The 25,132-nt window shown below is 44.7% G+C and overlaps 1 protein-coding gene across 1 annotated transcript in view; it reads left to right on the top strand.

Annotated features, from left to right (window-relative positions):
• Positions 1 to 8,167: 8,167 nt before the first annotated feature.
• Positions 8,168 to 25,132, top strand: part of LGMN (legumain) — a 35,235-nt gene continuing 18,270 nt past the window's right edge. The window contains exons 1-2 of the mRNA XM_036842487.1: positions 8,168 to 8,276; positions 17,937 to 18,103. Of these exons, the coding sequence (XP_036698382.1) occupies positions 17,966 to 18,103 (138 nt within the window). The 5' untranslated portion in view covers positions 8,168 to 8,276; positions 17,937 to 17,965. The remainder of the gene's footprint in view (positions 8,277 to 17,936; positions 18,104 to 25,132) is intronic.

The following is a 25,132-nucleotide window of genomic DNA, read 5'->3' as shown; positions in this document are numbered from 1 at the left end:
GCACCCATCACCAATATCTAATTTAAGAACATTTTCACCACCCCAAAGAGAAAACTCTGTACCTGTTAGGAGTCACTCCCCATTCTATCCCGGTCCCTTGCTGGGAGAAAATATTTGCAAAAGACATATCTGATAAAGGACTATTATCCAAAATACATATATATATGAGAAAATTAACAACCCAATTTTAAAATGGGCAAAAGACCTGAACAGACACCTCACCAAAGAAGATATAGAAATGACACATAAATATATGAAAAGATGCTCAACATCGTATGCTATTAGGGAATAGCAAATTAAAACAACGATGAGATACCACTACTCACCTATTAGAATGGCCAACATCCCAAACATTGAAGACACCAAATGCTGGTGAGAATGTAGAATAAGAACTCTTGTTCATTGCTGGGGAGAATGCAAAATGGTACAGGTATAGCCACTTTGGAAGACAGTTTGGCATTTTTTTATAGAACTAAACATACTCTTTCCATGTGATGCTGCAGTTGTGCTCCTTGGTATTTCTCCAGGTGAGTGAAAACTCATGTCCACACAAATTCTGCACGTGGATGTCTATAGCAGCTTTATTCATAATCACCAAAACTTGGAAACAACTAAAATGTCCTTCAGTAGATGAACAGATAAATAAACTGTGGTACATCCAGACAATGGAATATTATTCAGTGCTAAGAAGAAATGAACTCTCAAGCCATGAAAAGATATGGAAAAAACTTAAATGCATATTACTAAGTGAAAGAAACCAATGTGAGAAGGCCACATACTGTAGGATTCCAAATGCGTGACATTCTAGAGAAGAAAATCTATGGAGACAGTTAAAAGATCAGTGGTTGCCAGGGGTTTGGGGGAGGGAGGGATGAACAGGCAGAGCACAGAGGATTTTTAGGGCAGTGAAACTATTCTGTATGATACTGTAATTGTGGATCAATATCATCATACATTTGTCAAAATCCATAGACTGTACAACACCAAGAGTGAACCCTAATGTAAATTATGGATTTTGGGTGATAATGATGTGTCAGTGTAGATTCATTGGTTGTCATAAAAGCGTTACTCTGGTGCAAGATGTTGATTGTTTGGGAGGCTGTGTGTATATCGGGTACGGGGGTGGGGCGGTATATGGAATTCTCTGTACTTTCTGCTCAATTTTGCTGTGAACCTAAAACTACTCTAAAAAATAAAGTCTATTAAAATTAACCAAAATAAATAAGTAACCAGAATAGCACACCAAGAAACTATCATATATACTCGACTTTAGTATCACGCTTAAGTTGTGATGGTTCCAGTGTAGCGGATGCTCTTGGTGCCCTGCCCGGGATCCCTTCACTGGGCCAGCGAACTACCAGGTGTTGGCTGCTAAGAGCTCACTCTGCACCTTTCTCAGGTTGGTTCCCACTCTGCCTTTGGCTAAGGGAAGCTGTCCCCCACCGGGAGATGCCCTGGAGGTTATACTTCCTCTTCACGGCCAATGACTGACCAAGGTGGGTGGAACAACCTCTATGGTACAAGGTGTGCTTCAGAGCTCCTCGTGGGATTAGGCTGAGGTCCACCTCTTCCTGAATCCATATCTCTTCAGAGTTCCTTCTTTTGCCCTGTCCCTTTCCCCCACTCCCCTCTAGGTTTCTCCTGAGAACATGCCCTCAACAACTCACTTGCACAAGGATCACCTCTCAGACTCTGTTTCTAGGGAACTGATCCATGACAGTTCCTATGGACTGTCCCTGTCTTCCAAGTATATCCTGATTTATTTTGCAGAATATTACATGGAAGGTCATCTTAAAAGGGTCAGGTGTTTCATTGTCCACAGTATTGCTCTGATGCAAACAAACAAAAGAACTTTAAATATTTTTTTCTGCCTTGGTGGTCTGAGACACATAGCATTGCAGCTGAGCCTGACTCCAAGCCAAAACCAAGACTTTTCCTCCCAAGCACATGTTTTTACATTAAAAGAGTGACTTTGGAGGAAAAAAAGTGGAAGTAAAAGAAGAAAGGACTGTGGTGGTGACATACAAAGTGGCCAGAAATGAGTCTGAAAAACTGTGGGTTTCCCTTGGGTGGGCCACAGATTTCAGATTTCACAATAAGACTTGTGTTTACACACACACACACACACACACACACACACACACACACACACACACACACACACAGTTCATTTATACAATTCAGTGTCTCCCCTTCAAGAATTAACTGTATTAAGACCAGTCAGAATTTCTACCTTGGTCCTTCTGAAAAGCATACCCCACGAGGTAATGAAGACAACCTTGACAGTATCCTTGGAGGAGAAAAGCCCCCGCCCAGCTTGATTCCTGACCCCTGCTCTCCAGGCTAACCTCCTTTACAGACTTTGGGCCATTTATTTAATTTCTCTGAGCCTTCACTTTTTCATCTGTAAAATGGGAATAGTAATAGTCCCTACTTCATAGACTTTATTAGTTAATTAATCCTTTAAAGAGGACTAAATGATAAAATAATACTCTGCTAACAGGTCCTGAGTGAGCTTTAAAAAACATGACAGCTTTAATACTAAAGGGAAAAAAGACATTTTAGAATTGGGCTCCTGAGGTCCTTGACTTCAGGCCTGTCTCTGATTACCCTGCAACCTCCTCCTCTTCTGTCGTCACCTGGTATTTACTGAGCGCTCACGGAACCTCTGCAGAAGGCTCGTGCTCCCCTCGCTAGATCTGCTTTGCGGTGCCCGTGCTTGTTGGCAATGGAACTCCCTTCGCCCTCTCCCGAGGGTGAAGTGCAGGCCTGCTTGGCCGCTCTGGAACAGAGCTGGACTACAAAGCTTACCTAGCTCTGTTTTCTTTCTTCGTAGGTTAAACATTTACACAGGCCCCTCAGATGTGCAGAAAATATTGTGTTCCTCTGCTTCCTTCAACTGGATCTTGCAGGCTAAAAGGGCAGGGGAAGGAAGACGGCTTAAAGTTGCCAGTGAGAGGCTTCTCAGATTCTTCTGGTTTAAATCACTTTCCTTCAGATTTTGGGGGAAAACTGATTAGTCTTTCAGGCTGTCTTCTTGGTGGCAGAAATGGCTGGATATCCCCAAATACCCATTCTCTCTTGCTTCCTTTAATAACAGAACCCCTGAGTTTTAGCCAGGTCCATGGCTGCCCAACTAAAGACCGCATTTCCGAGCCTCCCTTGAAGCCAGGTATGGCTATGTGCCTCAGTTCTGGCCAGCAGGATGTAATATACATGTACATTTTCCAGCTGGCTGCCTGGGATGTGACATGGTGTGGAGCCATCTTGGACCAGATAAAGCCAACGATCTAGGAACGGGAGAACTCAAGACAGAAGGAATCTGGGTCCCCAGCACCAGGGAGCTTCTCTATCAGCCCTGGACTGCTAACACTTGAAGTGTTTCACGAGAGAGAAACCCATCTTGTTTGTGTCACTGTCACTTTGGTTTTTGTCACAGCAGCTGACTCTGCATTCTAACTAATATACTTTCTGTTCCCTCCTCTTTTCCAAATGGCGTCTGGAGACAGGGTAGACTTATGTAGCCTCGTGGCCATCAGAGGTGAACTCAATTTGGTTCTCCACTTAGGGTCTCACAGGCTGAAATCCACGTGTTGGCCAGTCTGGGTGTCTACCTGGATGCTCTGGGGAAGAATCCACTTCCAAGCTTATTCAGCTGGTTGGCAGAATTATATTCATTGAGTTTGTAGGACTGATGTCCCCATTTCTTTGCTGGCTGTCAGCTGGAGTCCTCTCTTAGCTCCTTAAGCTGCCTGCATGTCTGTGGCCCCTCTATCTTCAAACCAGCAATGACTCTCTCTAGCACTAGCCAGAGAAAATTCTGCTTTTAAAGGGCTCATACAATTAGAGTAGGCTCACCTGTCCAGATAATCTCCCTTTTGCCATATAACATAATCACTGGAATGATATCTCATCATCTTCAGAGGTTTCACCCATACTGAAAGAGGAGCAGATTATACATGAGTGAGGGTTATGGGGGTCATTCTTAGACTACTGCCTACCACAGAGGTAAATAAATGCTTATTGATTGACTGGAAATCCTTAAAACAACAACCAAGAAGAGATGGTACCCCCCCTGAGTACAGGAGCACAGCAAACCGCACTTACCTGTATCATGCCATTTAATTCAATTGATACTTACTTAATGAGCACCTACTATATGACAGCTACACTTTTACCACTGTGAATATAGAAATAGATAAGATAGACTGGGTCTTGCTCTCAAGCAGTTTAACTTTTAGTGGAGCCCCAGGAAATGAACTAACAAAAAATAAAGTGAGATCCTAAAGCTAGGTAAAAGGCTAGAGAATGATCATAAAGCTAGGTAAAAAGTTGGCTAGAAAGGCTAGAGGTTTGTGTGCTATTTTAGGTCAGCTGGCCCAGGGCAGCCTCTCTGAGGAGGTGGTGCCATTTGGGCAGGAGCTAGTTATGTGCCTGGAAGGGGAAGGGCATTCCAGGAAGAGGGAGCTGCATACACAAAGGCAAGAAAGCCATCAGGCTGGAGTGGAGTGAGTCATGTGGCAGGAAATGAGGTCATGGGGTTAGGCAGGCAATGTGAGCCAGGCAGAATTTTATTCTGGAAGGATGGGATGGTTTTTGAGCTGGAAATCATGATGAAAAGTTTCGGAAATAGAGAGTAGTGATGGTTGCCCAGCAATGTGAATGTAATTAATGCTATTGAATTGCACATATAAAAATGGTTAAAATGGCAAATTTTATGTTATATATGTTTTACTACAATAAAAAAAGAAAAAGGAAAAAAAAAGAATAAGTAATACTTGGTCAGAATAAAAACAAAGGGAGTTGGGAGCTGCAGGGAACAGTGTAGTTAAATGCTCAGGGAAAGGGAGGGTATGGAACATTTAAAAAAAAAAAAAAGATAATCTGAAGAAGGCCCAAGGGAGGCTTCTGGGGTGCTGGCCAGGCTCGGTTTTTCATCTGGGTGCTCGTTACCTGGACGTGTTTGCTTTGTGAAAGTGTATTGAGCTGTACATTTATAATTTGTGCATTTTCCTCTATGCAGATTATACTTCCATTGAAATATTTAAGTTTAAGAATAAGATCAGTCTGTCTGCGGTGGGAGGAATTGACTGTAGGGACCCTCAGGGCTGAGGCTAGGGTCCATCACTTATCAGGCACTCAGTGAATAGCTGACACTTGGCTGGACACTGAACTAAGTTTTTTCATTACATGTATCATTTTATTTGGTCTTTACAACAACCCTATGAAGCACAGAGAAGTGAAATGATTGCCCAGGGTCACACAACCAGGAAATGTGGCAGAGGTGGAATTGAAACTCAGGTGGTCTGGATCCACAGTCTAGGCCTTTAACCATCACATCCAATGGAGTGAATGAATGAATGAATGAACGATATATTCAGCTCTCTCTTTCTCTCTAAACCAGAGGTTCTCAACATGGGGGAAACTTTTGGCAAAGTCTGGAGACATTTTTGGCTGCCATAACTTGGGAGAGGGGTGCTACTAGCATCAGATAGGTAGTGGCTAGGGATGCTGTTAAACATCCTAAAATGTGCAGGACAGGCCCCCACCTTCCCACCAACAAAGAATTACTGGGCCCCAAATGTAGTAGTGCTGAGAAGTGTTGAGAAATCCACTCTAAACCTAACCAATTTCTTTCACACTCTCCCCAACTCTTGTTGCTTTATAATCTTAATCTCTCACTTAATCTCCCACCATTAGATAAGAAAAGGGTCTGAATCTGACACGGCTCGTCAGGGCTCTTATCTCTGGTGAGAGTTATGGGCCACATCCATATCCAGCTGAGCCTCATTAACCTCTGATTGCATGGAATGGTGGCAAGAGTCCCAGACTGTGACTTTTCTTGTGAGAATTCTGCCAGGGGCATTTGATGGGGAGGTCCCCATGCCTGTATGTCCACGGGGAACCTGCCACCTTCCTGCCACCTGTGTGCTGTTTTGGTGCCAACTTCTCTGCTCCTGGTGCTTCCTGTTAGCACATACCTTGCTGCCATCCCATGAGTGGGTACCAGGAGCCCAGGCAGTGCCCAAAGTCAGATCCCCATCTTCTTTTCCTAATTGGGATTCTTAATTTATAGCCCAGCAACCAAAGATCCTATTAACACAGGGAGTAGCTAATATTTATAGGGCACTTACTTGGTGCTAAGTACTGTGTTAACAAATTTAATCCTCAGAGAGACCTTATGAAGTAGGTGCCGCTTTTTCCATTCAACAGTTGAGGAAACCCAGGCACTGAGAAGCTAAGCGACTTGCTCAGGTCGCACAGCTTGTAAGTAGTAAAACTGGGATTTGGATTCAGGTAGCTTGATGGCAGAGCCCACCACCTACCAGTTCCCATTCCAGGCCTCTCGCATCTCAGCCTCCTCCCCGTGGCTGGCCTAGGCTAGACACCTTACAGCCTCTTCTGAGGCTTACCTGATCGTCACCACGGCAAACCCCAGCCACCCACACCCCCCACCATGATCCTCAACTTTCAGCCACCTTCTCTTGTCCCAACTCTGAGCTCTCAGGCCACAGTGCTGCTGAGGGAGACTGAGGGGGCTACCCCCGGCCCTTTGTTTGCCTAAACATGCCTGGCACCAGGCCACTATTTTTATTCCATTTCAATTGTGAAAGCCTCACCAGCCAGAGGTCACCATTTATTCTGGGTGAATTGAGGGAGTGGTTAAGGACACTCTGCCTCTCTTACTAGACAGTAAGTTTTCAAGGGTAAGGGACAGAATTCTAATTCTCTCCATGTTCAGTTATACCTGGCATATAATGTTAATGCTCCCCATTGAGGAAGACTGTGAAAGCATAGTGGTCATGAGAATTGACCTTGGGCTAGGATAGACCTGAGCTTGAAGCCCATGTTCACTTCGGAGCTGTGATCTTGGGCCAGCTGCTTAACTCAGGGTGGGTAAGCTTTTTCTGTAAATGGTCAGACAGTATATATATATTCTTCTGCGGGCCATATAGTCTCTCCTATAAATACTCATCTCTGCCTTGTTCCCCAAAACAGCCATACCTAAACCAATGGGTGTGGCTGTGTTCCTTTTTTTTTTTTTTGGCGGCACCGGCGGCTTGTGGGATCTTAGTTGCCTGACCAGGGATCAAACCTGGCCCCAGCAGTGAAAGCGTGGAGTCCTAACCACTGGACTGCCAGGGAATTACCGAGGCTGTGCTCTTATAGACCTTTATTCACAAAATAGGCAGTAGGCCCAAGGTAGTATGCTGACCCACGATTTACTGTAAAAGAGGATTAGAAAAGAAGATCAGGGAATTCCCTGGCGGTACAGTGGTTACGCCTCTGTGCTTTCACTGCCAAGGGCCTGGGTTCAATCCCTAGTCAGGGAACTAAGATCCCATAAGCTGCCCCGCCAAAAAAAAAAAAGACAACCCATGAATGTAGTCCTATATCTTGCACTTGACGTCTTGATGTCCTTGGGCAAAACTGGACTTATTCCCTCACAATAATTCAACTCAGCTTTCTGTGCTCCACAACATGGCACTTTGTATGTATAGTATTTCATTTTTCTCTCCCTGTGAGATAATACCAACCGTCTGAGAAGTAGCATTGCATATGGATTAAAAGCACGGGATTCTGCAACTAGACTGCCTGGCTCCGAATTCTGGCTCTGCCACTTCAGAGGTGTGTGATCTTCAGAAAATTAACCTCCCTGACAAAACTTCCCTCCGTTGCCCTATGTGTACGCTAATAGTTCCTCCCTCTCGTAGGGTTGTTAGGAGGATGAAACGGGTCTGCACATCGAATCTCCTGGGGCTCTTTAAAGATTCCAAAACCCAGGCCACACGCAGACCAATGAACTCACAGTCTCTAGGGTGAGGCGGAGGCATCAGTGTCTCTGAAGCTACTCTAAGTGGTTCCAATATGTGCACAAGTTTGGAAACTGAGGGTTAAAGTGCTCCGCGCGCTGGCTTTGATCCTTGGGTGGAATCACTGCGCCCCCTGTTCCCACGCACTCCAGGACCCCCGTCCCCACCCACGCAGCCCTAGCTCACTGCGTACCCGCCTACCTGGGTTTCTTGAGCCTCAGAGCTCAGAAGGCCCGGCGGGTGCACGCTGGGACTCGTAGTCCCTGCGACTCTCCGGCCTCTTTCCCGCCTCCCATTGGCTTTCGAAGGCGCCCCGCCCCGAAGCTCCGCCAATCACCACGGCGCAGCAGACCCTCAAAGCGGGGAGCGAGGACGCTGCTCTGCAATCACTGCAGGGCGGCTGTCGGAAGGTGGCTGGTTGGAGGCGGTGCGTCGCGAGGAGTTCCCACGGTCCCACCGCAGGTAACCGTGATTCCTGGCAGGGGACTGGGACTGGGTCCCAAGCCCCGGACTAGGGTCGCCCATCTGCCGTAGCTCTTGGCTTCAAGGCGGGGATTTTCAGTTTCCCCGGCCTTTTCTGAGTAATCCATTTCTCACCCAGCGAAAGGGAGTTTCGGCAAACGATGAATCCCGAGGGAAACCCTGCGACCTCTCAGCCTGCCGTGCTGTGGGGTTGTTGGTTGGCAGGGCGGGACTCCTTCTGTTGCGCGTGCTCTGGCTGGAAACCCAGGCTCCTCCGAGCTCACAGAGAAACAGACCCAAGACGAGGGCACATTTACTAAGGTCTCATAGCCGGAGAGTGCCGGGAGGTGTCTGGGGCCTGGTTCCCAAATTCACAGTCTACAAACAGGTCAAGCTGTTGAGGCTTGTCATGCAGAGGATTGCACCCGTTTGCAGTTAGTTCTCAGTGGTCCAAGGGCGAAGGGGTTATGTTAACCACCACAACTAATATACCCAAACGTATAAAAACATCCCTTCTGAGAAATCAGGAAAGCTCTACTTCTCAGAGGCTTGAGCTGGTGGGAGTTACAGGATGATTCACATCAGCCATGGAAGTGAAGGTTATCTGGATTTGGTCCCCTGCTCCTAACTATTAGAGTTGAGGTTATACCCACATGTGTTATTCAGTGCCAAGAATTGCAGAATCTGGGGGCTGGGAGAAGGAACTTTGCGTCATGTGCTTCGTTTGAGAGGTGAAAATAAATGCCCAGGATTTGAGAGGTGCCCTGTGGTACGTAGTGAGTGGAGTAGCCCCGCTTTCTTTACTCCAGGGCTGCATTAGTTAGCAAACATATATTGAGCCTTACTACGCTTTTTGAGCAGGGATTATTTCGTGAAGGGGAGAGGCAGTCTACCATGAACCATTCCAGTGTTCCAGGGGCAGCATCTAACCCTGACTTGTGGGAAGAGATAGAACTTCGCAGAGAAGGGAATGATTGAATGGAGTTTGAGGGACGGGCAGGAGCTGATGAGATGAAGGAGAAGAGCTTTTCACCTGGAAAACAGCATGATGAAGACAGGGAAAGAGCACCAATTTTGGACCTGGAGTCCCGGAGCCTAGTTGGAGCAAGGGATTTCATGTGGATAGTGGAGAACAGAGAGGCACATCTTGCAGGACCTCCTGTGCTGCTGTAAGAGATTTGGATTTTGTCCTGAAAGCCCCGGAAGCCGAATTTAGTAGATGTGTATCTTAGATACTCTCTAATGTGGAAAAGTGTTGGAGAGAGGCCACACCAGGGAGCTCATTGCAGTAATTCCCAGGAGAATTGCTGAGGGTTTTAAAGACAGTTGCAGTGGGAAGGGAGAGAAGATGAGAAAAGGGTTGTGAACTGTTAAGGAGGTGAACACCATACCCAGTATTGTTCAGTAAAAATATACTGAAGTGAATGCTGTCTCTTGAGTTTTCCACCTATGACTATCTTTTAAGGAAATTACCAGCATTTTTTTTCCCCCTTAAACTGCAGACGTTGCTTTGTAGACCAAAATTCGAATCCCAGTTTAGGATGGGGAAATTATCACATATGTCGAGGATGTTGAAATCTGAATGGTTAAACATATAAGACTTGAATTTTCCTGTAATCCAGGAGACACAAATTAAACCCCATAATTAGATCACTTTATATCTATCAGATTAGGAATTATGAAGTTTGATACTCTCAAGAGATGATAGAAATTTGGAAGAGTATCTTAGAACAGTACAGCTGCTAGCAAAATAGGTATATCTCTTTTTTTTTTTAATTTTATTTTTGGCTGCGTTGGGTTTTCGTTGCTGCACGCAGGCTTTCTCTAGTTGCGGCGAGCGGGGGCTACTCTTCGTTGTGGTGAGCGGGCTTCTCACTGCGGTGGCTTCTCTTGTGTGGAGCACGGGCTCTAGGTGTGCAGGCTTCAGTAGTTGCAGCATGCAGGCTCGATAGTTGTGGCTCACGGGCTCTAGAGCGCAGGCTCAGTAGTTGTGGTGCACGAGCTTAGTTGCTCCGCGGCATGTGGGATCTTCCCAGACCAGGGCTCGAACTTGTGTCGCCTGCATTGGCAGGTGGATTCTTAACCACTGCGCCACCAGGGAAGCCCCAAAATAGGTATATCTTAAGACTCAGTGGTTCTACTCCTAAAGTACCTTAGAGAAAGAGACATCTGTATACAAGGAGATGAGTATAAGAATATTTTTGCAACATTGTTTGTAATAGTAAAAAAATTGAAACAGCCTAAATGTCTGTTAGTAGGGGAATGTTAATAAAGTGGATATATATTTTTTAAAGTATAATAAATTGATTGGAACGAAATAACTTACAGTAGTGGTTACCTTGTGGTATGGGGAGAATGGGACAGGACATGGGGGACTATTTTCTCTGTAATGTTTTGTTTATGGTGAAAGAGGGTTAACGGATTTACAGAATATTAACAGTTGATGATCTGGATGATGGTAACAGGTATTTTATGTTATACTTTGTACATTTCTGTAGTTTAATGTGTATCCTTCAATTTTGTAAAATATAAATTATAGCAAAATTGAACTTAATGTCTAGCTATAAAAGTCATGTTCATTGATTTTGGGAAAAGACTACAAACTATTATTAATCCCAGGTTTCAAAATATAGTAATTTGGAAGAAATTCAAAAAAAGGAATTCAAGTGCCAATAAAAGCAGTGAAAATAAAACTGTGGAAAAACCATTAACCATTGGTAAAATTTTACTTTGCTAGATTCCTAATTCTAATCATTAGTAGATTTAAAAAATGTAGGGAGGGGGAAGGGTAAGCTGGGATGAAGTGAGAGAGTGGCATGGACATATGTACACTACCAAATGTAAAATAGATAGCTAGCGGGAAGCAGTGGCATAGCGCAGGGAGATCAGCTCCGTGCTTTGTGACCACCTAGAGGGGTGGGATAGGGAGGGTGGGAGGGAAACGCAAGAGGGAGGGCATATGGGGATATATGTATACGGATAGCTGCTTCACTTTGTTATACAGCAGAAACTAACACAACATTGTAAAGCAATTATACTCCAATAAAGATGTCAAAAAAAAAATCCTTGATGTAAAAAATAAAAATAAATAAATAATAAATAATGCTTTCTTGACTATATCCATTTTGAAATATGATATAGCTGCTAGTACCTTTTGTAATGTTAAAAAATAATTTTTAAAAAGTAGAGTCATAATTCTATACAGATATAAAAATGAACAAATGTTAAAGATTGTATTTAACTTATTTTAAAAATATTTTTTCTTTTCTTTTTTTATTTTTCTTTTTCTTTTTTATTTATTTATGGCTGTGTTGGGTCTTCGTTTCTGTGTGAGGGCTTTCTCTAGTTGTGGCAAGTGGGGGCCACTCTTCATCGCGGTGCGTGGGCCTCTCATTATCACGGCCTCTCTTGTTGCGGAGCACAGGCTCCAGATGCGCAGGCTCAGTAATTGTGGCTCACGGGCCCAGCTGCTCCGCGGCATGTGGAATCTTCCCAGACCAGGGCTCGAACCCGTGTCCCTTGCATTGGCAGGCAGATTCTCAACCACTGCGCCACCAGGGAAACCCTATTTAACTTATTAATGAGGAGATTCAGTGAGGTATTACAACCAGTTCAAAGGAGATTCCAAAGTACATTTGTAGATTAGAAATACTGAAATGTGCGTTGTGAAGCCTGGCTTCTTTCTTTCACTAGGGGAGTCACTTGAACCTTCACTTGATAGAATTCATTTGCATGTCTTTAGACATGAATTACTAGCATTGCTAGTATCCATGGTTTACAGAGTTGTGAAAAAAATTTCCATAGAATCAGAATTAGATAACCTTGAAGGACATGCTCTAATCTAGAATCTGCTTTGCCACTGAATCAGAAATTTTCCCTATGGAAAAAAGTTTGATTAACTAACTTGAACAAAATCTGTATTTTGTTTGAGATTTGAGATAAGACCTATTTGGATTATTTTTTTATTTATTTCACTCTTGAAACAGGAAATCAAAGGATTTGAGAACTGAATGGGCCCTTAATAATTTAGTTCTACCGTCTCATTTCACAGATGGACAATTAAGGCCCAGAGAGGGTCTCCCTTGACTTAGTAACTACCTGTCCGATATTAAAGAGTAATTGCAGCTGACATTTGTTAAAAAATGGCAAGATGGGTTTTATTCCAGCTGTTGCATTAGAAGAGAGACACTTCAGTATAGAACTGAGTTCAACTCCAAATACATCAAGGACAGCTGAGACTTATCACCAGTAGGCAGAGTGGGAGGGTCAGTGGCTGAAAAATTACTAAGAGGAGCTTGATTAGATGTCAAAGATGGGAGATTCTTGCAGGATTCTTGCTAAACCTGGGCTCAGCAGGCCAAGGTCTAGTCAGGAAGAGGGCTCAGAGGAGCTTGACTTAAGTTTGGTGAAGGAGGGGTCCTTGTCGTCTGTCCTTGTCTCTCTTGCATGTTGTCCGCCAGGGACCACTTGCATGATGATTTTGTTGTAAGCCCCCAGGCAACAGATAGCAGGATCAAAAACCTGTAGGTTTGGAAGGCTCTTCACAGATAACATTGTCTGCCCAGCTGCTTCTCCTGGCTTTGATGGTTTGCTGTCTCTTGCAAGTAGCAAGTACAGGGCTGATGGTGGGAGGTCATCATGGTGGTTAAGGTGTGGGCTTTGGTGTCAGACATGGAGTTGAACTTGATTCTGCTATTTAGATGGTCCTCTAACGGTAGCCTATTACTTGCATTGCTGGTAACAGTTGATCTAGAATGGGCATTCTGTCCCAAACCTCCCAAATGGATAAACCCCACTTGATGGTACACTTCCTGAAGTCAAGTGGAGTCCTTCAATTGAATCACTGACCTCATGTAGCCCTGTAGCCTGAGAGGGTCGCAGGACCAGTGGAACCAGTGAGGACCTGTCCTTGGAGGCTGCTGAAATTCATTTGTAAAGGCTTGTCCATTGACTTTGACTTTGTGTGGTTCAGGTTCTCCTTTGATGGATTCTTCTTCTAAGAGCTCTTTATAACCGATTACCAACAAGCGCTTTAAAATAGTAGGGTGGTGAAGAGCACTGTGGGAATCCTGCTACTGGGGGAAACTTGGAGGCCCTGGGGTGTGGGGTGTAGCGCTGCCATCTGTGGTTGCAGGGTCTCCCAGATGTTCACATAAACAGTGCTTTTTTGTGACAAGCGAGGTGGTGTAGTGGAAGAAGCAATCTTTGGAATGAGATCTGTGTGTCACCCATCAGTGCCACTTTCTACCTAGTTTCTCCGCCTCTGCGAGTCCGTCTCAGCTGAAGGTAGTAATGAGACTGCTCACAGGCTGTTGTGAGGATGGTAAAGTGCCTCACACACTGCATGGCTCATAGACACATACATATCCCACTCTCCCACCGTGTGCAGCAACACAGAGCACTCTTGGGGAGACTTCCGTCCCGCCCCTGGTTAGAGCAAAAACTACCTGGGTCATTTTCTCCCTGCAGACAGTTAGCAGACTAAACACATACCCCTAACCATCCCCTTGGAGGTCTTTCCACGCTTGGCACGTTAAAAACTGCCTTCCTCTTTTAAAGGCATCACCGTATCCCATTATAAGGATGTATCATGATTTAACTAGGCAGGCTCCTGTAGATGACCATTTATGTTGCTTCCAGGGTTTTGATGCTACACACAGGCAGGCACCCTTACCTTCTTAAAATCTTCCCCTTTTGAAAATGATACCTGCCACTCCCACTGGGACTGCCTCCCCCGCCTTTGTTTCTTCCCCAGCACTCATCACCACCAGACAACCTGTGCGTTTGAATGGTCTGTCTCTTCCTGCTAGAATGTCAGCTCTGCGAAGGGTTTCATCTGTTTGGTGCCCTGTTCAGTGCCTGTGAGCACCTGGTGGGTGCTCAGGCCATGTTTGTTGGATGGATGGATGTGTGGGTAGACAGGAAGAAGTAGATGACAACGCCTGTGTGACTGGTGCCATGGAGGACCACGAGCAAAAATAGCAGTCACCAAGGGCTAGTTTGGCAGGGATCATTTACATTTTCTTCTTGAACTTTTCACTCTGATGAAACAAGAATAATAGGTATGCTGCAAGATTATGACTTTGTTTTCATGTTTTGACTTTGTCAAGAATATTGCTGACCAGGAAATTGCCGTCTGAGACCTGCTGCTTTGAGATGTGTTCATTGCTGAGGGCAGTGGAAGGATTATATTACTTTCACATCTTTCCTTTGCCCCAGGCCCCAATATGTTTCCCAGAATAGCATTAGTATGTTTTTTTAAGTGGCATTTCCCAATCAGTGTCACACTGTGAGGCTTTTATTTATTTATTTATTTATTTATTTTAAAACTTTATTTATTTAATTTATTTATTTTTGGCTGCATTGGGTGTTCGTTGCTGCATGCAGGCTTTCTCCAGTTGCGGTGAGCAGGGGCTACTCTTCGTTACGGTGCGTGGGATTCTCACTGCGGTGGCTTCTCTTGTTGCAGCGCGGGCTCTAGGCGTGCGGGCTTCAGTAGTTGTGGCACGCGGGCTCAGTAGTTGTGGTGCGTGGGCTCTAGAGCACAGGCTCGGTAGTTGTGGCGCACGGGCTTAGTTGCTCCGCGACATGTGGGATCTTCCTTGACCAGGGCTCGAACCCGTGTCGCCTGCATTGGCAGGCGGATTCTTTACCACTGCACCACCAGCGAAGTCCCTGTGAGGCTTTTAACTTGGCATTGTGTTCAAGGAACCACAACTCTGTGTTTATAAGAAGAAAAAAAAAGAAGATAGACAGGAACCATCGCCAGATGTTAACCATGAAAATATCACTTGTGTATGAATAAGGTACTTTGCCTCACCGAGGAGTAACTTGCTAGTATTTTAGTAGAAGAATGAAAGGTAAACTGGAACTTGTAAAAATAACCTGGTGGTGTCTTTTGTTTACTAATTTAGGCAGTTGAGCTGGTGATGTCTATTCTGTTGTCCACAGTCAGGCAACCATTCAATTTTAGTATTTTATTTAAATATGAAGCGGGGGGACTTCCCTGGTGGTCCAGTGGTTAAGGATCCACGCTTCCACTGCAGGGGCCACGAGTTCGATCCCTGGTCAGGGGAACTAAGATCCTGCATGCTATGAGGCACAGAAAAAAAAAAAGAGGGGAAAAAGTCACACACCAGTGTCTCCAGAGGAATGAGCCCCTTCGGGATTAAGTCGCATGATCAAAACTCAGAAGAGAGTGGTGTGCAAACCAGAGAGCCTGTTTCATGATTGTCGATGAAAGATGATAAAAACCCCAGGCTGTACCAGTCACGTGGGCTGAGAGCACATTCTGGCTCACTGTTGTTTCAGTTTTATCGGAACGTAGCCACGTCTACTGGTTTCCGTATTGTCTCTGGCTGCTTTCGTGATACAATGGTAATTGAAGAGTTGTGATGGAAATGGTGTGACCTGCAAAGCTGAAAACACTTACTTTCCAACCCTTTACAGAAAAAGTTTGCCGACCCCTACCCCATGGGACGGCTTCCTGGGAGGCTTGGCTGCAGCCAGGAGGCTGCTGGTTGGAGGACCTCAGCAGTCACTGGCACACCTCCCCTCCCGTGTGGAGGCCACTGCAGAGCTCTGGGGACGGGAGTTTGGCTGTCCCTTGCCTGACCTCACTGCTGCTGCTTCATACATTTGTATAACTTCACCTTTTATTGCCCCATGGTGAGCCCTGGGCAGGTCGAGTGGACTTGGGAGAGCATCCTCCGATACACGCTAACGTATTAACAGACCAGCAGGTTCCAGCGTTGGGGCAGCCTGGGCAGTCCACTGCCCTCATCTGTTACGCACCTTGACCGTTTCAAGACAATCTTGAAAACAAACCTGGGGCACGTTATTGTAGTTACCCGTGCATCCATGACCTTGCGGTGGAGCTAAAGAAACCTGGATCTAGCACCAGCTCAGATCCTTAATTCTTACACATTAAGAACGGAGTTCTTGGGAGGAGTTATCCGGGGGATAGAGTAGTGTGGTTTCTTGATGGGGATGCCAGGCTTCTGGGCGGAGCCGACTAGAGCCTGCCAGGGTTAAGGAAGAGGCCTGCTGTGAGTCCAAGTGTTGTCCTGGGCATCACCCAGAGCTTGTCAGAAATGCAGAGTCTCAGGCCCTGTCCAGGCCTACTGAATCGGAATCTGCCTTCTAACAAGCCCCCCAGGTGATCTCGGCGTACAGTCAAGTTGGAGAAGCGCCGGCCCAAGGTGCTTTTACTTTTTCAAACTTTTACCAGACTCAGGGCTTCCTGTTTTTTCACTTGGGGGGAAATCCATCATTTTGAGTTTCAGCACAGTGTCAGGCACAGTTGCTGAGGATGGTTTCTTAGGCTTAGACGTGGTTCATGCCTTAGCTGGCTGTGCGATCCGTGAGGACAGAGGCTTTGTCCTGTCCCTGCTGCGTTCCCGGCACCCAGCGCTTTGTTTGGCAGGGTTGGAGCTCAGGAGACTCTGGCCGAGTGGGTGAATGAATGAGTGAATAAATTAGTGAATGAGCGAATGAGCACTGTTTTGTCAAAAGGCATCGGAGGCAGAGGTTAGCCTCCTAGACTTTGTTCTGCTCTGAGTCCCTATATCTCAGAGCAGACTGAGATGCTCAAAGACTGTTTTTCCTCTTGTCTCAGAGTGACAGGCCTGGCTTCTGTCACAGGAAGGCTGTTTTTTAAAATAACATAGTCAGGACACAGGGCAGTAAGATAACATACTTGTCTGAGTAATGCAAAGTGGCCTCAGTCTTGCCTTTTGTGCTTTAAAGCCCTTTAAAGTTTTGGCAATGAAGTATAAAATTGGGCATGTACTTCATTAAGAATAAAGTCTTGAGATGCAGAACCATGTAGCAGAAAGGCTGGACCAGGGATTCAGAAGGCATTGGTTCTGCTCTCTGCCCAGAGCTGACTGTCTATAGATATTGGGCAAGTCACTTCTCTCGTGCTTCAACCTCCCCATCCTGTAAAACAAGGATTAAAATATTTGCCCTGCCTCTTGTACAGAATAATGTACATGGGTTGTAAGTGTTATGCAAAGACATTCATTTGGGCTGCCAGTGTTAGACTATAGCTTATCCAGATAACTCACAAACATAAATTGCTCCCCCCCGTGTTTATATTGAATGTATGCTGAATTTTTACAAACTTTATTGTATAATTAATATATATTAATTGTAGTAAAAGAGACAGAAATAAAGATCATCCTTAATTCCACCTACCACCCAAGAATAACTGCTGTTAAATTTTGTCTGCCTTCCACATTTTGCTATGCACACATTATATGTCTGTTTTCTTACAAACAGTTCATAGTATGTGGTAGGCGTTTTTCCAACACGGTCAAGTTTGTTGATGAATTTTGTCTGCCATGTTCCAAGTTGTGACAGAAACTTTAAAAGGTTGCCCCAAGAGCTTTCTCACTATTCTTTGATTTATACTCATAACTTCAACCCACAGTGAAGGTTGGGAGCTATGGGCAGTCCCCTGCTCCACCCGGGGAAAAGGGCCACAGAGCTAAGAATAAAATTCTGCTCTGTCATCATTTTTATCCTCAGCATGTTGTGTCTGATGACTAAATCGTCTTATCTTTTTGACCCATTTGCTGTGATCTTTTCTTAGGGGCCAGTAATGCTCTTCTGTTCGTGTCATTCCTTTTTTGCTTGACTCAGCCCTTTTCTTCCCAGGTTTCTGCAGTGGAACTCCAGGGCGCAGAATGATTTGGGAAGTCGCTGTGTTGCTCAGTTTGGTCCTGGGAGTTGGTGCTATTCCTGTGGACGATCCTGAGGACGGAGGCAAGCACTGGGTGGTGATTGTCGCGGGATCAAATGGCTGGTATAATTATAGGCACCAGGTAAGAAAATGCCTAATCGTTTCCTTTATGACACTGGCATTCTGTAAACGATCCTGGACATTGTTACTAGAACAGACTTTTTAAAAAGCCATTTGTGTTCCTATCAGGTTGGCAAAAATAAGTGTGTTGGTGAGGATGTGGAGAAATGGGAACTCTCCCACACTGCTGAGTGGATTATAAAATGGTACAGCCATTTTGGAAAACATTTTGGCAGTTTCTCAAAGTGGCCCATCTGGGGTCACCTCAGTCTAATGCAGGGTTTCTCAGCCTTGGCACTATTGCCACTTGGGTCCAGGTAATTCTTTATTGTTGGGGGGGGCTGTCCTGCACATTGTAGGATGTTTACCAGCATCCTTGACCTTTGCCCTCTAGATACCAGGGCATCACCCAACCCACTGTCACGACCAAAGTTGTCTCCAGCCTTTGCCAAATGTCCCCAGTTGAGACCCACTGGTCTAATGCCTTCAGTTTATAAATAAGGAAACTGAGACTTGAAGAGAGGAGGTGACTCGCCCGAGGCCACACAGCAAGTTGAGGTGCAGACGGGACTCTGGTCAAAGCATCGCGAGGCCTCTTTGCCCTCCACGCCTCTGCCCTGCTGCTCTGCCCTTACCCCTTTCTCCTCATCTTTCCTGGCATTCCCAGCAAATCAGCCTGGCAGAAATCAGAGCGGAAAGAATCTATATTCGTAAATACATTAAAAGTGCGGCCTCCAGGTGAGAATGTAAAATGGTGCAGCTGCTTCGGAAAACAGTCTGGCAGTTCTTCGAAAGTTTCAACACACAGTTACCATATGACCCAGCATTTCACTCTTTAGGTATATACTAAAATAAGTAAATAAACACATATGTCCCCCCTAAAACTTGTACTCAGATGATTAGAGCAGTTTTGTTCACGTTAACCAAAAAGTGGAAACAGTCCAAGTGTCCATCAACTGATAAATGGATAAACAAAATGTAGTCCATCCATACATTTGGCCATAAAAAACAAGGTACTGTATACATGCTTCAACATGGCTGAACCTTAAAACATTATGCTAAGTGAGAGAAGCCAGTCACAAAGGACCATAGGATTCCATTTATATATGAAAGTCTAGCATAGGGAAATCTAGAGAAACAGAATGTAGGTTAGTAGTTGCCAAGGTCTGGGCAGAGGGAATGACTGCTAATGGGTATGGGGTCTCTTTTGGGGGTGATGAAAATGTTCTGGAATTTGATAGTGGTGATGGTTGCATGACTTTGTGAACGTACTAGAAACCACTGAATTGTATGTTTTAAAAGGTTGACTTTTATGGTATGTGAATTATACCTTAATAAAGTTGTTATTTAAAAAGTCACTGAGGGAATGCCCTGGTGGTTCGGTGGTGAGGACTGCCCGCTTTCACTGCTGAGGATCCGGGTTCAATCCCTGGTTGGGGAACTAAGATCCTGCAAGCTGTGTGGTGCAGCAAACAAAAATAAATAAATAATTTTAGGGACTTCCCTGGTGGTGTGGTGGATAAGGCTCCACGCTCCTAATGCAGGAGGCCCAGGTTCGATCCCTGGTCAGGGAACTAGATCCCACATGTGTGCTGCAACTAAGAGTTCACATGCCACAACTAAGAGTTCACATGCCACAACTAAGGAGCCCGCGTGCCACAACTAAGGAGCCCATGTGCTGCAACGAAGGAGCTGGCAAGCCGCAACTAAGGAACCCGCCTGCCACAACTAAGACCTGGCGCAACCAAATAAATTACTAAATAAATATTTAAAAATTTTTTTAACTTTAAAAAAAAATTTTAAAAAAGAGTAAGAAAATTTAAAAAAAAGAAAAAGAAGAAAAGTCATTGAATCTTTCAGTTCTCAGAGACAAGATGCACAGATGATCACGGTAGGTGCTGGGCTTGCATCTAAGAGCCCTTTACATAAATGAACTCATTTAACCATTGTGGGGTTACGTGCAGTAGGTCTGGTTCTTGTTCCCTTTTTACGGATGCATGGACTGAGGCTTTGAAAAGGTCAGTACTTCAACCCAACGTGGCCCAGATGGCAAGAGGTCGAGCCAGGATTCAAACCCAGACCGACTAGCTGCAGAGCAGCGCCATCCAACAGGAGAGCCACCTGTGTCGTGGTGAATTTTCTAGTAGCCATGTTTTTGTTGTGTTTTAAACTAAAAAGAAACAGGTGAAATTAACTTTCATATGTCCTCTTTAACCCAATATAGCCAAACTATCATCATTTCATTTGTAATCAATATAAAAAGTTACTAATGAGATACTTTACGTTTTTTTAAAAAATACTAAGTCATCAAAATCCAGTGTATGTTTACGTTCACGTTACATTCAGTTTGGACTGGTCATATTTGAAGTGCTCAGTCACCAAGTGTGGCCAGCGGCTGCTGTATTAGACAGCACGGACCTAGCATCTGTGTTCCTGATGGCTTAGCAGGGCTGCCTCACATGCGTTTCCCTCCCAGGGTGTCAGTTTCATATCTGTTAAATAGGGGTTGGTTTAGATGAACTTCCTACTGGCTCTATAATTTGATGATTATTGAATGACTTATTTCTTGAATGCTTTTTGTTATGTTAGCTGAATAGGAAATTTGGCTTGATTGAAAAATTATTATGGCAAAATGATCTCTTTTCTTTTTAATGCTTAACCCAGACCTGACCCAGTTAAAGAGGAGCAACCCGAGTACTAACTGCCCAGCTCAGTTTTCTCCTCCCTCTCTAACCATGAGTCAGAAAGATGCGGTGTTATAAATATGGGTCACTGATAGTGGATAGGCTGCTTCATCAGCCACCCTGGTTTTTATACAACCAACTTAAAAAAAGCATGTATTGGTTAAATATTATTAAGTATAGGTATCTGATTAACCTTTGCCCCAGAAAACATTTTTAAGTGTTGCTAGTTTCCCTGGGTAAAATATTCCATATCAAAATGGAATGAGGCAAGCAAGGCAAAAAGAAGTGGCCACAGACTGAAATTTTCATCCCTAAATGAGGGAGGATGCTGGCACTGAGGCTGTGAAGAGGAAACATGGGTGCTGAATCATCTCTGGCCTCAGCCCATATGCCGGCCGGACCGGTTCTGTTCTCAGCCAACTGCCAACATTTGCCGTCTCGACTTTGGAGGCCAAGCACTAAAACAGCATTTGAAAGAACTTTTCCCCTAGAACCTACACAGGCTTTTTTTTTTTCTACACAGACTTTTTTTTTTTTAATAAATTTATTTATTTTATTTATTTATTTTTGTCTGTGTTGGGTCTTCATTGCTGTGTGTGGGCTTTCTCTAGTTGCAGCGAGCGGGGACTTCTCACTGTGGTGGCTTCTCTCGTTGCGGAGCACGGGCACTAGGCGCGCGGGCTTCAGTAGTTGTGGCACGTGGGCTCAGGTAGTTGTGGCTCACGGGCTCTAGAGCACAGGCTCAGTAGTTGTGGTGCATAGACTGAATTGCTCCACGGCATGTGGGATCTTCCCGGACCAGGGATCGAACCCGTGTCCCCTGCGTTGGCAGGCGGATTCTTAACCACTGCGCCACCAGGGAAGTCCCTACACAGACTTTTAAACTTACATTTTTATAGAGGTTTATATTTTCCTGAGCGCGCTGAGAAGGAAAGTATAAGGCCCAGTGGGGGCGGGGGGGGCTGGTGTTAAGTAGATTGAAGGTGAAGTTCACCCTTGCCCAGGCCAACAGGAGGACGCTGAGGATGGTGGGAGTTGGGAGGACAGGCAGATGTGAGCCGGGCGTCACTAGGAGAAGGGGGCTTGGGGGGCGGTTTGAGGTCACTGCTGGGCAGTGGGGCACCGAAGGAGGAGGTCTGGCGTGTTGGCAGTAGGACAGGAGTGGTTTGAGAACAGCAGGAGGGGCGAGGGGCTGGGAGAATGCTGGTGCCTCCTCCCCTCTGCTGGTCTCGAGCTGGGGGCTGGAGCAGAAAGGAAGGGAGCTCCACCTCATCCGGGAAGGCTTTGAGAACATCTGCATCCTGGGGCCAGGAGGAAGCAGGGAGGGAGAGGGAGAAGTTTAGAACTCACACACGTCGGAGTCGGGAGGAGAAGATATGATGATGGAGGGTTACATTTCTGAGAGACCGCCTTTCATTTTATATACTTTTAAAGTGTGTACAATTACCACTTTTTAGAAACAGCTTTATTGAAGAGGTATACGTTTACATGTCATACAATTCACCTATCCTGTAGTTTCGTGATTTTTAGTAAATTCAAACAGTTGTGCAAGCATTACCACAGTCTGGTTTTAGGACACTTCCATCATTCTAGAAAGTTCCCCATGCCTGTGCCCATCCCAGCCCCATGCAACCAAGGATCTGCCTTCTGTCTTTATTGTTTTGCCTTCTCCAGAAACTTCATATAAATGGAGTCATACAATATGCAGTCTTTGTGGTGTCTGGCTTCTTTCGCTCAGCATAATGTGTTTGAGGTTAATCCATCTTGTTACTAAATATCACATATATTTTAAAAACAGAAACATGGATGGAGAGCAGAGCAGAGTAGGACTGACTTGGGGGAATGCAGTTAGCCCAGGAGGGCTGTCCTTGTACAAGCCAGAGGCTGGGCCGGGTTGTGGGGAATGTGGGCCGTGGACTTGCACAGACCTCGGGTATAATTCCTTCTCTCCGCTCACCTGCTGTATTAGTTGGAACAAATTACGTGGTCTCACTCTAAACCTCTGATTCTCCTCTGGAAAATTTGAGGTGGTGGTGAGCTCAGTGAGGCATCCCCGCAAAGCCCAGACCCAGGGCTTAGCCTCTGCCATGCTCAGAGCACGTGTCAGGAAGCGGTAATATACACTCAGTGGTAATATACCCTCAAGTGGTAATATCCTCTCAATGAGCAGCCTGTGAGGACCACTTCCCAGACGCTACCTGGTTTGAAAGTGGACCCCTTGGCAGTGACTAGAACACGCCAAGTATTTAGCCTTTGCTCCAAGCCGGCTATCCTTATTTTGCTTACAGTTGGGTCTGAGGGAAGGCAGCACCCTCAGTGTCCGGACAGTGACCTGCACCAGGACATCACGGGATGCATTAGTAAGCCCCGTCGGAACTCCTCGGAACTCCTTACGCAAGCCATGAAACAAGCTGAGTCAGCAGTCTCTGTTCAGTAGTCCAGAGGGCTCTGCCTTTCTTTAAAGTCTTGCTCAATACCCTCCTCTCACATGGCACCTCGTATGGTATTTCTGTTTTAAGGGGAAAAATGCATAGAGATGAGTTGTGTTCCAGGGAAATCATTCAAGTAACCTTTAACACCATCTCCAAGTCATTTGACTTGGCCTAAACCTACTTTTATTTATCTCTCTTGGGTACCAGTAAATGCTTGACTCCAACCAAAAACCTTTCTGAATTAAGAAAGTTAGAGGCAACCAAGTAACTCCAAGGACTCAAGAGAGAATCACCGCTTGGCTTTGAGACCACTGTGTGTGGAGGCAGGGTGTAGGGCATGGTCGGGGGCAGGAGATCTGGGTTGGAAGCCACGAGCCCTTCCTGAGCTTGTCCGCATCTGTGAAATGGGCGTAAAAGCATCTGCCTGTCAAGGTGGTGGTGAGGAGCCAAACAGTGTAGGGGAGCACTAACAGGACAGGCTGAATATATTTTCTAAATTATATGGTCTTATTGAAGCATATTTTACAGAACATGTATAATTCACCCATTTCAAGTGTTCAACTCAATGATTTTTTTAGTACACTTACCAAATTGTGCAAACATCACCATAAACCAGTTTTAGAACATTTGCATCTCCCCAGTAAGATCCCTTGGGCCAATTTCCCTACCTCCAGGCCGAGGCAACCACTAATACACTTTCTATCTGTGTAAGTTTGCCTTTTCTGAACATTTCATGTAAGTGGAGCCCTGCAACATGGTCTTTTGTGTCTGGCTTCTCTTAGGGTAATGTTTTGGTGGTTTATCTGTGTTGTAGCATGTATCGGTACTTCATTCCTTTTCTTGCCAAATAGTGTTCCATTGTATGGATAAACCGCATTTTTTTCTGTTTACCAGTTGGTGGACATTTGGGTTGTTTCCATTTTTTTGTCTATTTGAATAATACTGCTAAGAACATTTGTGTGCAGGTCTTTGTGTGGATAAATGCTTTTGTTTCTCTTGGGCAGACACCTAAGAGTAGAATTGCTGGGTCATATGGTAAATTTATACTTAACTTTTTAAGAAACTGTTAAACAATTTTCCAAAATGGCTGCATCATTTTACATTCCCACAAGCAGTAGATGAAGGTTCCTGGTTTATACTCACCAACACTTGTTACTGTCTGTCTGGCTATGAAGTGGTATCTCATTGTGGTTTTAATTTGCATTTCCCTAATAACTAATGATTGTGGACATCATCTTTTTATGGGCTTATTAGTATATCTAGTTAAGTGAAATGTTTATTTAAATCTTTTATCTATTTTTGATTGGACTGATTGTTTTACTGAGGTACAAGAGTTCTCTGCATATTCTAGGTACAAGTCCTCTGTCAGATATGTGTTTTGCAGACATTTTCCTCTTACTCTGCTGTTTGTCTTTTCATTTTCTTACTGGTGTCTTTTGAAGCACTAAAGTTTCTAATTTTGATGATGTCCAGTTGATCAGTTTTTTCCTTTTATAGACCATGCTTTTGGTATCATATCTATGACATCTTTGCAGTTATAACTCAAGATTCCAAAGATTTTCTCCTAGGTTATCTTCTAAAAGTTCTATTATTTTAGCCCTTCCATTTAAGTCTACGATCCACTTCGAGTTAATTTTTGTATATGGTGTGAAGTGAGGGTCTAAGTTCATCATTTTGCTTATGGATATCCAAATTGTCCCAGCACCATTTGTTGAAAAGACTCTTCTTTCCCAGTGTAGTTTTGAAAACAGGAAGTGAAAGTCCTCCAACTTTCTTCTTTTTCAATATTTTTTTTCACTATTCTAGGTCTTTTACAATTCTATACAAATTTTAGGATCATCTTGTCAATTTCTGCAGAAATCCCTGCTGATCGATTTTTAAAAATTTTAAGGGTAGTAAGTCTTCTGATTCATGAACATGAGATGTTCCTCTATT

Source organism: Balaenoptera musculus, chromosome 2 (assembly GCF_009873245.2).
Source record: "Balaenoptera musculus isolate JJ_BM4_2016_0621 chromosome 2, mBalMus1.pri.v3, whole genome shotgun sequence".
NCBI lineage: Eukaryota > Metazoa > Chordata > Mammalia > Artiodactyla > Balaenopteridae > Balaenoptera > Balaenoptera musculus.
The sequence above is the reverse complement of the archived record's forward strand: the minus strand, read 5'-3'. Positions and strand labels throughout refer to the sequence as shown.